Source organism: Varanus komodoensis, unplaced genomic scaffold (genome assembly GCF_004798865.1).
Source record: "Varanus komodoensis strain SLA01 unplaced genomic scaffold, ASM479886v1 scaffold60, whole genome shotgun sequence".
NCBI classification, from domain to species: domain Eukaryota; kingdom Metazoa; phylum Chordata; class Lepidosauria; order Squamata; family Varanidae; genus Varanus; species Varanus komodoensis.
In genome coordinates this window covers 973,177-988,910 of record NW_025336223.1, presented here as the reverse complement: position 1 = coordinate 988,910, position 15,734 = coordinate 973,177, and the positions used below count along the sequence as shown (strand labels likewise).

The following is a 15,734-nucleotide window of genomic DNA, read 5'->3' as shown; positions in this document are numbered from 1 at the left end:
GAGGCAAATAACGGCCTCTCTGGGCATAACCTGGATGGAGGACCGGAAGCTACGCAAAATGGGGGGGTTCGGGGGCGCGTGCGCATTGGGCTTTCGCAGCCGGCTTTGCCGTGCAAGGAGTGAGAGGCGCCCGTGCGCGCCTCGGGCCCGAGGAGGACTTTGACGTTGCGGGCCGGCTACGTAGCCGGCCGTACATGCAGGTACCGGGGCTGCGAGGACAACAGCGCACGGCGTTGTGTGCTGCGCCAGGGAGGCCGGATCCGCCCAGGGGATAGAGCGGCCGGGCGCCCTGGCCAGGCCTGTGGGAAGCTGCGATAGAAAGGGAGGGGTGTGCGTGCAGGGCCTTTTGCCTCGGCACGCCAGCGACTGAAGCGAGGGTCTGGAGCAGGGCGGCCGGGCGGGCCGGGGCGATTGGCGCGTGGACTGCACGGTAGGCATCGGCCAGGAGGCAACAGGCCGCGGGGGGTTGGCAGGCAGAGGTTGTGGGCGGGGCAGGGAAGGATCCGAGATCTTGCTGAGAGAGAGCGCTAGGGTCTGTTCCCTCCTTCGCCCCTTTGCACTTGGAACGAGGTGCAAGCTCTGCGGGGGAACGGGGGTCATTGGGAACCCGTGATGGTGCTGGATACAGACTTGGCCCACTGGCCCATCTGGTCCGGGTTTGTTTACTCTCGCTGCCAGGCATCTTCCTGGATGTAGAGCAAAGGTGCTTCCCATCATAGAACAGGAGAGTTGGAAGCAACCATCTTCTTCCTGCGATGCTTGCGATCCTCTTTCTGCAAAGTGTGTGCTCTCTCTGTGCGATAGTTAGTATTTGATTAACTGTTCACTTGATGTTTTTGGTATATTTGATGGACCTGGTTTCTAATAGTGTGTACATGCATTCTTTGCCTGGAACCCTGATCTAGTGTCAGGGTCTCAAAGTAGTTTTAAAACTCTGGAGTTTTCTCCCCCTCACCAGTCCCCCACACCTGCATCATAACCAATTAATGAAAATCATGGTTGTTGGTGCACCAAATAGTCATGGGAAACTTAAATAACCATAGAGCTTGTGACTTTAGGATTCTGAAGATCAGTTTCTGCGTATTTTAATTATTTTTGCATTGCCAATACTTGAAATAAAACCAATAGAAGCAATCTTTAATCTTTTACCTTAGTTCAGTGACTTTCCATGCTATTACACTCGATTCACTGCTGGGGAAATAATGTGGCCTCCGCCACTGTTCCTAGCCACATCTGGAATACCAGGGTGAGAAAGGCAGGAACAGAGTCGTGCTAGGATCACGTGTACGGATCACATTGTTGCGTACCATATCCCATATATGAGCACAGAAAGAGAGATGCCTCTGGAGCTGCCTTCCCCATCTTGGAACCCTGTGCTGGGAGTTGTAACCCAACAAACTGGGGGGCCACAAGGTCGAGGAAGGCTGTTGCAAAGGTGTCTTCTGTAAGTTGACGGCCTACTCTTTTCTCAGTCCTCTGAAATGTAGACCAAAGGTTGGCCTTTTTTATCTATTCTTCTGATCTTCCTGTCACTTCTGCTTAGTAGAGAAGGGAGGACAATCCAAAGTTAGAGCAGCTTGAGGAGGAGGACCACCTTTGCTAGGGTTGAAGACAGAGCTTGGAGGTGGGGAAGAAGGGAACCAGGAAGTGCAGTGTTCTAAACTGGTACAATGAAAAAAAAGGAACACCTTTTTAAAAGATCATGCTTAAGGATATTTATCTAGATTTCACAGTATCTACTTACATCGTTTATACTGAGCTTTTCTATATAAATATATTTAACATCAAATTATTTCCATGGGCGGTTCCTATCTTACGAGATTTACTGATAAAACAAAAGGAATATTCAAGTAAGCAACATTTTAAGACTGCTACTGCTGGACCACCTGTGTTTCAGAGTAGTAATTTTAGGTCCAGAAAATGGATATTTAACCTGGAAACATGGTACTACTCAGTTGCTAGGAGTAGTTTGAAAATGTCTAAGTTCCTTACTGACTAATATCCACAGAGCAAATGCAATCTCACCCTCAATCATTGGTGGAAAGTCCAAGAACTGTAAGCCAAAAAAAAGAAAGATTATTTTTAATTATGTATATTCCTCTTTTTTCCTTGCTTACAGGAAAGACTATAACATTAATTAAAACATGCATTAAGAAATAAAATCAGCAACAGAGGGAAAAAGACTTTTTAGAGATTTTAGCTGTGGCTTCTGGGCATTGCCTGGGAGCCATAGGATACTTTGGATTCCTAGATTCCAGGCCAGAAACTGATCTCTGACCTCATAGCTAGGTATTGCAGCAGATGCAGAAATTATGAAGTTGCCTCTCCAAGGTAGGGGATATGGCCTTCAACAGAGTGTTCTAGCTGAGGGGTGGGGGTGGGGGGGAGTCTAGACATGGTCAGGATTATTCTGTATCTTCTCAATCCTCCTCCTTCCCCCCCCCCGAATGAAAGATAGAAGGGGGAGATTTCCCCCACTCCTGCCCTGCATAAACCAACAAGTTTGAGGGCACAGAAGGTAGAACCCATAGGATTATACCTTTAGCCTTTCAAAAACTGCTCAGAACTCCTTGACTGTCAGACAATGAAAAAATGAAATAAATAGTGGTGGAAACAGGCAGTGTGGTTTCCCAAGGATCTTGTTGGAACCAGTGATCACAAAGTGTGGTGCCTATGATGAGTAGTAAGATAGACAAGTTGGTAGATACTGAAAACTCAAGCAGTCTGAAGAATCCAAGGATTCCCCAGGCTAAGGTGACTCTTATGCTATTTTCATGAACGCTGGGGCTAGGTGGTTAGGTTCACAATCCTCAAGGCAAACACATTTTGATTCTGTGCTCTTCTTTTCCGTCTTAAGAAATAAATGTGTTGTAAAACTGTCAAATGGTATTGTGACTATGACTTGAACAGCTAGGTACTGAGAAGCCACCACCATTGTAACTTTTAAATTTTATGGGCGTGAGATTTTTCAACAGCTGGACTGTAGTAGTAACAGGAGAACAATGTCCTTTCTTCTGTTTGGATCCAGCACTTGGGCCTAGATACAAGGTAGTGTAGATAGTGTCTAGATACAAGCTGGAAGGTGATGGCCTTTGGCTAAGCAATAAATATGTGAGACAAGTTAATAGGAGGACATGCTGCTAGGTAACCAGCTATTATCCTACCTAGAAGGCAGAACTGTCCTGAGTCTTCCATGTACTGGTTAACTGCAAATTACAGGGAAGCGCTCTATGTGGGCCTTCCTTTCAAGACTGTTCAGAAATTTCAAATGCAAAAGTGGCCGCTGTGATGCTGATCAGAGCATTTTACAGCAGTCATTCCAGGCTCAGTTTAAAGAGCTGGTGTTAACTTGTAAGATGCTAAATGATGTATTCTTAAGTACCACTTTTAACCATGTAACTTGCCAAAGGCCCTGCTTTCTAGCCCATCAGTAGCAATTAGGGTATTGGTGAATAATGGATATAGGAACTTTTCAGTGGCAGAAGTCTCTCCCAAGGGGTCTGCCAAGCAACTTCCCTTTTCATTTTCAGATGAATGCTGAGAATTTTTTGTTTTGGAAAGCATTTTTCCACTGGTTTTCTGCAGGGTGTTTGTTTGTTTGTTTGTTGGGTTTGTTTTGAATGTTATACTTATTGAATTTTATACTTAATTTCTTAATGTAAGAAACATTTCCATTATCATTGCATATCCTTTTCCAGTTAGCAAGGAGAAAATGGAATAAAATACTTTAAATAAATAATCTTTTCTGGCTTCGAACTCTTACGATTTCTACCAATGATTAAGGGTTTTTTTTTACTGCAGTAGCTGAGTATAAATTGGCAGGGAATTAGAAGGAGGTTTCTGAGGCCACTTCTAGTGTGTTTCCAGGCCCAAAATTCATCTTCTGGACCTAGAAACACTATTCAGGAATAGGGCTTGGGCCAGCCATAGCCGTGTTAGAATGCTGCCTGCTTGAACACTGCTTCTGTTCGTCCAGTAACTCTTAAGATCTGGACATCTCATAGATAACATTTGATTTTAAATATTTGTGCTGTGTATTTATTCATCTTCTCCATTGTTCACCATTCAGAAATCTTTTAAAAATATAAAGCAGTCTACAAATGCTGGTTATGAGGACCAAAAAATACAAGTACACAAAACCCATCAGCAACTTATTTCTTTGTGGACTAAACACTGTATGAAGCAGGGTTGTACAACCTCTTTGGCCCTGCAGGGGGGCTACACAGAGGCACCCAACACCTCAGGGTTTACTGAAGGTGGAAGGAGGCTCAAGCTCCATCCCTGACTCAGAACTCTGACCCAACTGCTCCTTGCTCACTGCCATTTTTCTTGCTGATTTGAATCAGTGACTGAAATTGCCATGATTTCAATCAGTCTGCTCTGTTTCCCAGAGGCTCACATTTAGGTACAAGTCATTTTGAGATTTCTCATGATATAAAGATTGAATCCCTTTAGTTGTGTTCAGTCCCATTTACAGTGATTGTAAACTGCCTTGAGAGTATCTGTCAAATGGGTTGCATATACAAAATACAGAGATATATAAAACATAAGTTAGCACTGTATATTGGGACTAACTGACTGGAAACTTTTTATGTGCAATGCTATTGATTTTTGAGAAAAAAGACTGACACTAAAATCAGTCCCCTTATCATAGAACTGGAAAATAGCCAACATAATATCAATGTTTTAAAAGGGATGGGTTGGGGTGTGTGGGGGAGAAAAAAGCACGAGAATTACAGTTTTCTGTTCCAGGTAAACTAGTATAAACCAGTTGGTGTGCCTTGACAAATTCCCTAGTTTTGCAGTCCCGGGCTTACAGTAGACTCTTGAGCATAGATGAACTCCCCCCTCGGGGGGGGGGGTGCTATTAAGCAGAGGCAGCATGGTGGTTCTAAAGTTACGTTGACAGACTGTAGAACAGGGGTCCTCAAACTTTTTCTACAGGGGGCCAGTTGACAGGTGCCAGCAGTTCACGCGGGCTGCCAAGGTGGTGCCGCTGGGGGGGGGGGGGGCGGGGGGGGGGGGGGCGGGGGGGGGGGGGGGAGGGGCGGGGGCAAGGGGGGGAGGGGGGGGGTGCACAGGGCAAGGCGCCAGCTTGCTCTCAAGGAGATTGTTTTCTCCGAGCAAGTTCAAAACGACCTCCTCATGAACAAGCTGCGCATGGCAAGTGCAAAACCTCTGGGGCGGGTTGGTTAAATGGGCATGGCAGGCCAGATTCAGCCCGCAGGCCTTAGTTTGAGGACCCGTGCTGTAGAAGAACAAGACTTGCTAAGGAAGAATTGGTGTGGCTTCTGCAGTGAAGGCGCTTGGAACTTTGCTGTTCCACAGTCCATACCTAATTGAACTTCCTAATCGCTCCAAGGTCCCCTGCATGTGGTTCAAGGGAAAAGGAAGTGGTTGTGACAGGCTATAGATCAGGGGGATGGCATGGGGGAAAGTTATAACAAATTGTCTGACACTCCAAGAGTTCAGTTTTGTCTATAGGAACTCAGGTTTTCTGCCTGTTCACTTGGGTGCATTTGGCAAAGTGGGTAATGCAGCAACCACTATATTCATCTTATTTGTTTATTTAAAATATTTATATCCCATCCTATATGCAAAGCGTCTCAACACGTTTGAAATCAGTCAGTCTTTATTTCTGAGATATCTGAAAGATATACCTACAGGTGAGCCCCTGAGAAGCAGGGTGCATTCATTTAAGGCAATTTCAATCATTGATAGGAAATAGTAAGAAAAGGGATACATTTGAACTTCTGATTTTATAGTGGCCCTAAAGTAGTGATTGGCTCAAGGTCTTGTATCCCCAGACAACCTCGAATGCTGCTGTTCCACTGCTAATACCAACCAGAAAGCAGCACTGGAGTCAGAGTGGCTGGGCCAGGGAGGGGATGAGCCTCTTCCCTCGCTTACCAACCGGAAGCAGGGATCAATGCAGAGCAGCTGGATGAGTGTCTTGTGCCTCTGTACAGCCCTTGGAATCTTGGGGTCCAAACGTTTTGTGTATCCCTGCATTCTACACTTTACTCCATAAAGGAACAAGTTGCCGGTAGGGTTTTCTGTTTGTAGTTGAGCTTTTTCTTCCTTGTAACCCAAAGTTAGAAGGTATGTGCAAGAAGTTTTAACTGTGTGTTTTGCCTTGGTGTTGTCTGCTGCCTTGTAGGATGTATATAGAGGGTTGGGTGATACTGCAGGGGTGAGGGATTTTTAGCTGCCTTGTTTGAAAATGATATTTCCAGTCACTTCCTTTGCATTCTTTCTGTGTAACCATCCTTCTGCCTCAGAGCATGTTCCATTCAACTCAGAATGATGCACTGTAATTTGGAGGATGGAGTTGGGGAAAAGATGATTGCAAGGAAAAGCAAGTGCTACCTTCTTCTATGCATTTGATTATTTTTCATGGCTGGATCATCCTTTTTGCAAGTGGTGATGGGAACAGACAACTTTCATCCTCTCGCTGTGACTTACAAGAGCTTTCTATTTATTAAGTGTGTAATGTTGGAAGCTTACAACACTGAGAATCTAACCACATTTAGTGGCTCCTTGGAGTTACGCGTTTGTCCTACAATTCATACATGATAGCTTATAAGTGTGAAAGCAATATGACCCAGTTTGCATGTAATTTTATCATCTAATTTTGACATGACGTCTGAACTCAGATGCTGTAGGTTAATTGTGTATTAACCAATAGTTAACCTACAATTAGCAATTAGTAAGCTGTGGGGTTTTTAAAGCTGCAATTAGCCTGTAGTGTCCAGGTTAATATGTCAATGAATATTCCAGAAGGCTGCAGAATGTCCAGTTTGCTACCAGAAAGTACAAACAGCCCCAATGTCAAGCAAGTTTAAATCAGAGAAAGCATATTTACTGTCCTTTACTGAATATTTGTGTTGCTGTGTAAAATTGTGGCAAACCTGAGTTAAATCATTCTTCTCAAAGATCTCAATATTATTTCAAATAGCATATGTTAAACTAACATTATGCTGTCTTATCAATACTCTGAGTACAGGTTGTAGGTGAATAAAGCAAAGGTTTGTTGGTGAAGAAGCTGAAACCATATGGACTCCAAGGAGAGAAAATGATTACTTGTATATATTACCTATATACCTACTGTTATTCCTAAGGCAACTCTAAGATTGTTTTTCTCCACTGCTTGCTATCTTTAAACTCCTGGAAACACTTGTATGAAAATAAATGCATGGTCTGGGGCAGTCAGCCATTTAATTTGTTATCAAGGCCTATTTCTCAACAGCTTCCACTATCTTTGGACTCCCCGAAAACTAAGCATATACTGTATAGTTTAGGTCATCTTTGTTTTTCAGGGCCAGAGTTCTGGTTTCCCCTTGCTAATTCAGGCATTAAAAAAACCTTTCGCAGAAAACATGTAACAAGATGTTTCTTGCATAAAATATGACAGCAAACTTGATACCCTTTCAAAATAACTATGATTAAGTAAAGTATCTTACTATAGAGAAAAATTAAAGAAATGACATTAAAAATATCACAAGAAAAGATTACTTAGGTAGATAGATTTCTTTACTGTTTGCTTTGGATGTGAGTACTAGCTAGGACTCAACATAGTAGTGGCCACCTCTGATTGGAGCAGCTGTGTATCAAGAAGAAAGCGAAAAAGGGAAGAGGCAAGTCTTGTGAAAGGCAGTTCAAAGATGTGGTTTCTGTATACTATATTAATTCTGTATACTGTATAGTATTCTGTATACTATATTAATTCAGGTTAAAAATCTCTGAAAAGATCCATTTTACCTCTCTAGTAAAATTCTTATGCTCAATTCTTGTACCAAGAATAGGGGAAAGTAGTTAATATATTTAAGGTTGCTTAAAATGAAAGAGGGAACTGTGTGTGTATGAAAGAACTAACCAAAGCACTAATACGATGACTGTCTGTCTTTGTACCAGAAGATTTGACTAGTGCTACTATCAGCCCAGTAAATGTGTGTGTGTTGGGGGGGGGTTGCCATTATCATAATAGTTGTTACCATGCTATGCCTTTTGTAATGTAGAACTTTCATTATTAATGAAAACCCTTTTCATTGCTGTTTAGAAACCATGACAACTTCAGGAAAAGAAAACTTTCGACTGAAGAGCTATAAAAACAAGTCTCTGAATCCTGATGAAATGCGTCGCCGGCGTGAGGAAGAGGGCCTTCAACTACGGAAGCAGAAAAGAGAGGAACAGGTACACTGGAATCCCAGATGCAGTGAGAATGGGAAGTGCTATGTTCAAATGTGGAACCTGCTGATTTGGGTATTACCTTCTGTGGGGCAGGAAGGGGAGAGCCTAGTGCTTTCTCCCACTGTCGTTTCATGACCCAGCACATCAGGGACGTTTCTTTTCCTCTCCTCCCTATTTTCTGTCTTATGTAGCACAGGGATGAACAAATGTTTGGCTCCAAAACTACTGGGCAGTGATGTGCCATGTATTATGTATGCGCACACAAAAGTAAACATAGCTATGCACTCTCTCTGTCCCTTCCCAAACCCTGCCCCACAAGTCCTGATTCAGACTGCTGAGAGAATCTTGAAAACACTTGAGCAGTGGCAGGGGGAGGATTTTAACATTACATCACCACGCCAGTGATAGCCATTGCTGTGATTAAAGCCTCTTCGCCACAACAATCTGTATCAAGATCTCTGAGATGGGGTTAATCGTAAATCTTCCTTCACCTCAGGGGTCTTGATAGAGAGAGGTTTTACACTTGCCTCCCTCTCAGCAGCTCCTGACAGCCTTATGATGTTGGGAAACAGAACACATGAGGAAATGCATCACTGCACACCTTTTCCCCAGTGGGATCTGGCTTCTGGCAGTAGCGGTGCAGTGGAACTGGGAGAGCCGTGGAGGCAGCTGGTGCCAGCAGTATCCTCCCAAGCGGCCCTTCCTGCTTTAGCAGCAGAAGGGTGCTCCCCTTTGGGAAGAACTTCTTTCCATCAGGTTGATTATTTGCAAAGGGCAGTGATACCCTGAGAATATAGCTTTTACTTAGGAAGAAAATATTTCTAGGTGAAATTTATATTCTCAAATTCTGAGTGATGCCCTGTATGTTTAACATCCTCAAATGTAGTGCCTTGTCCTAAGTGTGTCTCAGACTCAGGACAACTTGACTTCCATGAGCTCCAAATAATTGTTTCTTCAGCACAGTCTACTTTTACTATGAAGCTGCAACTTTAAGCTTTGAAATCCAGATTTTCTGATTATCAGGGTTTGGTGATATTTTGCGGCTAACTACATTGTGGTCTGTAGGTAGCTGCCTAGGATGAATGGTTTTGAAGCTTAGTTCCTTCATGGAGCCCTTCTTGTCAGCTGTCTTAGACAAACAACTGCAAAACAAGTTTAGGGGAGTGTTCTAGAGCATGTATTTCAGCTTATCCAGGACATTGGCCAGGCCTTCTGGGCTTTGCAGAACTGTCCTTTGCATCTTCTATGTGAACTTTGCACTGAAAAATTCCTGATAAGCTTATCCCTGTGACAGTTTTTGAAAACCAGTACCTTGCCTAGCTTGTTCAATAAGCATCAGGCCCTGTTTGCTGTCTTGTCTTAACAATATAGCCAAGGTAATTTCTTCCCTGTGCCTTGCTTGCTTACTGCAGCCGCCTCTCCCCCCTGCTTCACTACAGTTTCATTTAGGATTTCTGCAATCTGCAAAAGGAAGGAAAGTCTTACTTGCCGTGGTCTGTATGGCCTTGGCCCCCTTTCTTCCAGCATATATAATATAGTTGAATGTTCATTTCTTAGCTTCCCATTGCTTCTGTTGTTAACGTTTCTATCCTTGCTTAGCCATTGCTTTGCCTTTTTTCTCTTTACTGAAGACAATGTACATCCCAGGATTTGACTGTTATGTGATTCACATTTGTGATTATTCTGTGGTATTTGGTAAATTATGGCTTCATTTATTTTGTAAATGCAGCTATATTGCTAGTTGTAACTGCAGTTATTCTTCCTTTGCAGCTATTTAAACGTAGAAATGTCGCCACAGCTGATGAAGAAGCAGAGGAAGAAGTTATGTCAGATGGCGGGTTCCATGAAACTCAGATGAATAACATGGAAATGACATCTGTAAGTGGCACTAAAGCTTGGCACCTCCAAAGTTTTCTTATTCTGTACTGCCAGTAGTGATTTCTGATACTACAAAGCCAAACAGATATACTGAAAAAATGGCATGCACTAAAAAAAATGTTAAATCCAGTGACAGATTATGCTAAACTATTATTTATATACAACTTTGCCAAACAAATGATAAAAATAGAAGGACTGTGAAAAAGCTATTTGTTGTGTCTTTTCAGTACAAAACTGTTTCCTAAGTCATGTGTCATTATCTCATAATGTAGATGCCCACCATAGGTAGTTCAGATTCTTTTGATAAACATAAAAGGGACAATCCAGAGGTATAAAGCCTCAGGTCATGTTGAAAATGAAACTGGATTTATTTTGTTGATTTTGATGAGACTTACTGACTGAGTTTACACAACACAGCAACCCATTGTGCTTAACAAGTCATGGTAGGTTGTCATGTTGTATGTAGCTGGAATGCTTCTTGCAGGATGGGTTATTCATGCAGATCACCTGTGACTGGATCTAGGGGTTGATGGACTCTCAAACCTGGACAACCAAGTCCATCATGGTTCCAGGAAGCAGCTAACATGCATTATCCCTTGTTCTCCTTGCCAAGCCAACCAGGGCCTCTGTCAGTGCCAGCTAAAGCTCGCAGCAGGGTGGGATGGCATCACTGACTTGATGCTCCCTGCTCTGTTTATGAGCCTTTTTAAGCTCACCACTGCTTTTTTTCACCTTTTACCTTTTGCATTTTTCTACCCTTTCCTGACATTCTGTATGCTCAAGAAAGTGGAAAAGATCAAGCTGCCCACTTTACAAGAGTCCAGTTCTTCACAGGATTGTCCATGGTATTTTAATATGGTCATATGCCTGTTAAACACCTCAGGTAGTTCTGCCAGAAACTATGGGTATGTTAAAAGGGCTGTTACTAGCTTTCAACTTGGGAATCACAAACAGTGGTTTCCTGGAAAAAAGACCTGAAAGCTTCAGCAAGCAGAATAGTGCTTGCAATCATGGCAGAAAGGACAGATAAGATTGGTCCTAGCATGGATTCCCCTGGGAGACCCACAGAGGAACAAAGGGGAGGTGTGTGGCTGACAGCTTTCCATGAGCCCAGTTCTCTGTCAGACACACCATGCATTGTTTCAGGAACAGCACCCTTGCATAGCTCATCTCAGGGGCATTGTTGTGATATAGGAACTTGGCCCATCTCTTAAACTATTCTAAATTAGCCCAATACACAAAATGTGAACTGCCCTGGAAGCTGTGAATATAGGGACTCTGACATCTGGAGCAAAAGAAAAGTGGAAATCCTAATAGATGGCTACTTTTTGCCCAGAAATGTACATGATTGCTACACATTCTCTTTGGAAAGATATTCAATTACTTGACTGTGTAGCAACTGTTTAATTAGGCAGCAGATGTTTAAAACAAAGTATTTATAAAAATACTGAGTGCAACATGTGCACACCAATCTTTAGCTATTAAAGTCCAGACAATTCATTTACTAAGGTGTTTTTTTTTTAAATTGGATTAGAGAGCCCAAATAGGCTGTGTTTATTTTAAGACAATTTAAAATGGTTCATGTAGTCTCTAATCTTTTACTAGGTACAATATGAGTTTTTGGCATCTTAACCTACTTCAGTATAATTGCATAGCATAATAGAAAACATCCATGTCCTTTTATAGCTTTTTTTGTTAACAGAAACAAATAGTTAGGAATTTGTTAAGAAAATAGGAAACAAATACTTTTGTTTCCATCAACATTTATATTGTTATTTATGCCTCTTCCAAAAATGTAGTCCTGCTTCTCATTATTTTTATCACTATTATAAGCAGGAGTGTTTCTTGAATTCATTTCTGCATGTGGAAAGAAAAAAACATTTACCTTGTTTGTACATAATGGTGGCATTCAGTGGCAAATAGTATGCTGCCAAATTCTACCATTACCTGTGTACAGCCTCAGGAGGTCCTCATAGATGCACCCAAAGTTATAACATTCTGAACTGCTTGTGGCATGCAGGTGAGAATTTGGTGTCCAACTTTTAAATAGGGAGTGTCTTTTAGATCAGTGGTTTCCAGCCACTGGTCCACAGACAGGTGCTGGTCTGTGGGAGATTTCCTGCTGGTGCATGTAAAAGCCCTGATAAGGAAGCCCTGGGGCAGGTAGGGAGCAAAATTTCAGTTTCATTTGATTACATTCAATTTCAATATTTTATTATTTTATTAGCATTTTACTGCTTAGTTTGTAGTTATTTTAGATAATTAGTTTTGGTATTATATTTAAAAATGAATACACAAAATATTGTATTATGTATATTTTTTTATTTCTGCCTCAGTGGTCCCCCCAAAATTTTCCTATTTTTGCTGGTGTACAGCTGTAACACTGTTGAAAAGCACTGTTTTAGATGATAATATTGTGACCCATGTCTGCATGTGGATTTTGTTGTTGATGGCTGAGGAAGGTTGAGGAATATTATGCAGTGAACAGTGACTAATAGTCTGTCCTAGAATTTGAGACAGAAATACGTTAATACGTCTTCTCTTTGGAATTGCAGAGTGCAGTGATTACATCTGATATGACTGAGATGATTTTCTCCAATAGTCCAGAACAACAGCTCTCAGCTACCCAGAAATTCCGAAAACTTCTCTCAAAAGGTGAAAGGGCCATACCAATATTTTTATTTACTTTCCAGAGAATTAAAAGGTGAAATATTAGTTCCTATCTTGTCAAGTAGTCACTTGAACTAATTGTGTGCTCTGTCCATATCGAGTACTTCCAGTTGCTTCTGTTTCTGCTAGTTTCTCATGATAGCCAAAAGCTTCTGCTTGGGAATAATTTGGTGGTGCCCCTGTTCTTCTGGTACCAGACCATCTTATTTGTCTCTTGAGAAACCTGTATGTGGGTCAAAGAAGCAACAGTGAGAACTAGATAAGGATCAACTGATTGGTTCAAAATTGGGAAAGGAGTACGGCAAGGCTGTATATTGTCCCCCTGCCTATTTGACTTATATGCAGAGTACATCATATGGAAAGGCAGGACTAGATGAACCACAAGCTGAAAGTAAGATTGCTGAGAGAAATATCAACAACCCAGATACACAGATGATATCGTTCTAATGGCAGAAAGTGAAGAGGAACTAAAGAGCCTCTTGATGCGGGTGAAGGAGGAGAGCACAAAAGTTGGCTTGAAACTCAACATTAAGAAAACTTAAGATCATGGCATCTGGCCACTTCCTGGCAAATTGAATGGAAAGAAATGGAGGTAGTGAGTGATTATATCTTCTTGGGCTCTAAGATCACCACAGATGGTGACTGCAGCCAAGAAATTAAAAGACGCTTGCTCCTTGGGAGGAAAGCTATGGCAAATCTAGACAGCATATTAAAAAGTAGAGACATCACCCTGCCGACAAAAGTTCGTATAATCAAAGTTATGGTTTTCCCAGTTGCAATGTATGGCTGTGAAAGTAAGGAAGGCTTACTTTTATAAGGAAGGCTGAACACCGAAGAATCGAGGCCTTTGAATTGTGGTGCTAGAGAAGACTTCTGAGAGTCCCTTGGACTGCAAAGAGATCAAACCAGTCAATCTTAAAGGAAATCAACCCTGATACTGAAGATGAAACTCAAATACTTCGAAGGAGGGACAGTATGGGATACTCCTCTTTGGCCCTTTGACTAGTGACTTACAATTGGTATGCAGTCTTTTCAGTCCTGAGGAACCTATATGATGCTGGTTCAGGGGTTTTGGGCTGCACAACCCGTACATGCAGAAATGTGCACAGCAGTAGCAGGGAAGGTGGAATTTGTGTGAGGATTGCTGGCAGGGAGGAGTAGAAAACTTCTCTCCACCTCTTCTCACAGTGATTCTGATTAAGGTTACTGTCTCCCAGCTGATAGCACAGGCAGCAAAAGAGGGACCTATATGTTGATTTCCGGCACAGGGAGTGAAGACTATAGATGGCAGGGGAATCAGCTGGCAGGGTGGAGGTTAAGGCACCTGTGTAGGGCTGCACTAAAAGTCTTGGAGTGTTTCATGCATTGTTTATCTTTGGCTTGTGGAGTCCCCCAGGGTTCCATCTTAGCCCCCAGGCTATCTCACACCTTCATGAAACACAGGAGAGGTTTGGGAGTCCTGTGCCACCATTATGAAGATGACAGCATATATTTCCTTGCCATCTAAATATATTTTCTATATGTCCTTTCCAACCTCCCCCCTCCCTTTCAGTTTCAGAATTGGTGTCTAGGGTTGATCATGGGCTAGATGCTGACTAACACATTGAAACTTAATCCATACAAGGTGCTCCCTCTCAATAAAATGTCAGATCAGGAAATATGGATTCAGCGAGTTTGCACTTACCTTGAAACTCAGGTTTCATACTTTGGGTGTACTCTTGGATCTATCATTACTTCCGGATTTCAAGGTCTCATTAGTGGCCAGGAGCATATTGTCCAACTAAGCCTAGTGCTACAGTTGTACCCATTCCTGGAGATGTGTCAGATTGGGCCATAGTGCCTCAAGCCTTAATTACATCTTGTTTGGCTGACTGTATTGAGTGATCTGACATATATACAAGTGCTATGCATGTTTTTGAGACATATGTACAAGATCTGACAAGTACTGGAACGTTCAGTTGGTTCAGATGCTACCTCCAGCCTCTTCATCAAGGCTGGTTATAATTCCATTGTTACAACAGCTTTGCTAGCTTCCAGTCTGTATCTGGGATCAAATCAAAATAGTGACTACCTACAAAATCTCAAAAGACTTGAAAGTAGGATACCAGAAGGATGTTTTTCTCATATAATTAGATTGCATTATCTGACCTTTGAAAGTGGTCTTACTCTCTTTGCAGATCAGAGTGTAGGAATGGAAGGTACAATAGATTGTATGAAAAAACTGGTACACATTGTATAGTGTTAAATGGCTTCATTCATTGAGTTATTGTGTATAATCTCACTAAAAGGGTAGAAAAAGCTTTTCTGAACTGAACTATTCTGCTTTGTAACAGAACCAAATCCTCCTATAGACGAAGTCATCAGTACACAAGGTGTGGTAGCAAGGTTTGTGGAATTCCTCAAACGGAAAGAAAACTGCACTTTACAGGTAGGTGTGTGTGTGTTCTTCTTTTGTCCAGCTGACTTGGGTTATTAAAGTAGATAAGGGATGAGATTGGCTTAAATGAATACCTATATGGATTGTTGCAGTAAACCTTTGGCTATCCTGGAAAACGAAGATTTAGTTTTTGTAGTTAAATTAGACCATTTCCTTCATGAATTCTAGTTCACTGCTTCTTAGTCAAGATTGGAAGGATATCGCCTGCTGGCAGTGTCAGTATTCATTCTTTAATTCTTTGCAAGGAAGTTGCCTGTTTTTAAAAAAACAGAACAGAAAGCTTATTTCCAGTACTATTCCTTGCTGCTCTACCTTGTGTGATGTTGCAACATCTTTCCAATGTGTTCATCCTTGGAGCTTAATGGCGGGTTAGAGAGAGCTGACTGATCTATGCTTGCTTCTAGTCTTCCAAAGGCTTTTAAAATAAATAAGCACATCTCTGTGCTTCACCATTTTTAGGAATCTATGCATATTCTAGGACTAATCCGAGTAGTGCTCTTGGATTTCAACCCTATGCAGACTTAAACCGGGGTGGAAGCTCAGTTGAACTCAGTAGGTT

At 42.1% G+C, this 15,734-nt stretch overlaps 1 protein-coding gene across 3 annotated transcripts in view; it reads left to right on the top strand.

The window, feature by feature from the left end:
- The first annotated feature begins 80 nt into the window (after window positions 1-80).
- The window catches only part of KPNA1 (karyopherin subunit alpha 1), a 48,644-nt gene continuing 32,990 nt past the window's right edge, over window positions 81-15,734 (top strand). Inside the window, exons 1-5 of one of the 3 annotated variants that reach the window (XM_044449776.1) lie at window positions 81-200; window positions 8,060-8,193; window positions 9,961-10,068; window positions 12,624-12,723; window positions 15,072-15,166. In XM_044449776.1, coding sequence (XP_044305711.1) covers window positions 8,065-8,193; window positions 9,961-10,068; window positions 12,624-12,723; window positions 15,072-15,166 — 432 coding nt within the window. In that variant the 5' untranslated portion in view covers window positions 81-200; window positions 8,060-8,064. Of the gene's footprint in view, window positions 201-324; window positions 431-8,059; window positions 8,194-9,960; window positions 10,069-12,623; window positions 12,724-15,071; window positions 15,167-15,734 lie in introns of those variants that run through there. The other 2 variants (XM_044449777.1, XM_044449774.1) reach the window with 2 other exon arrangements.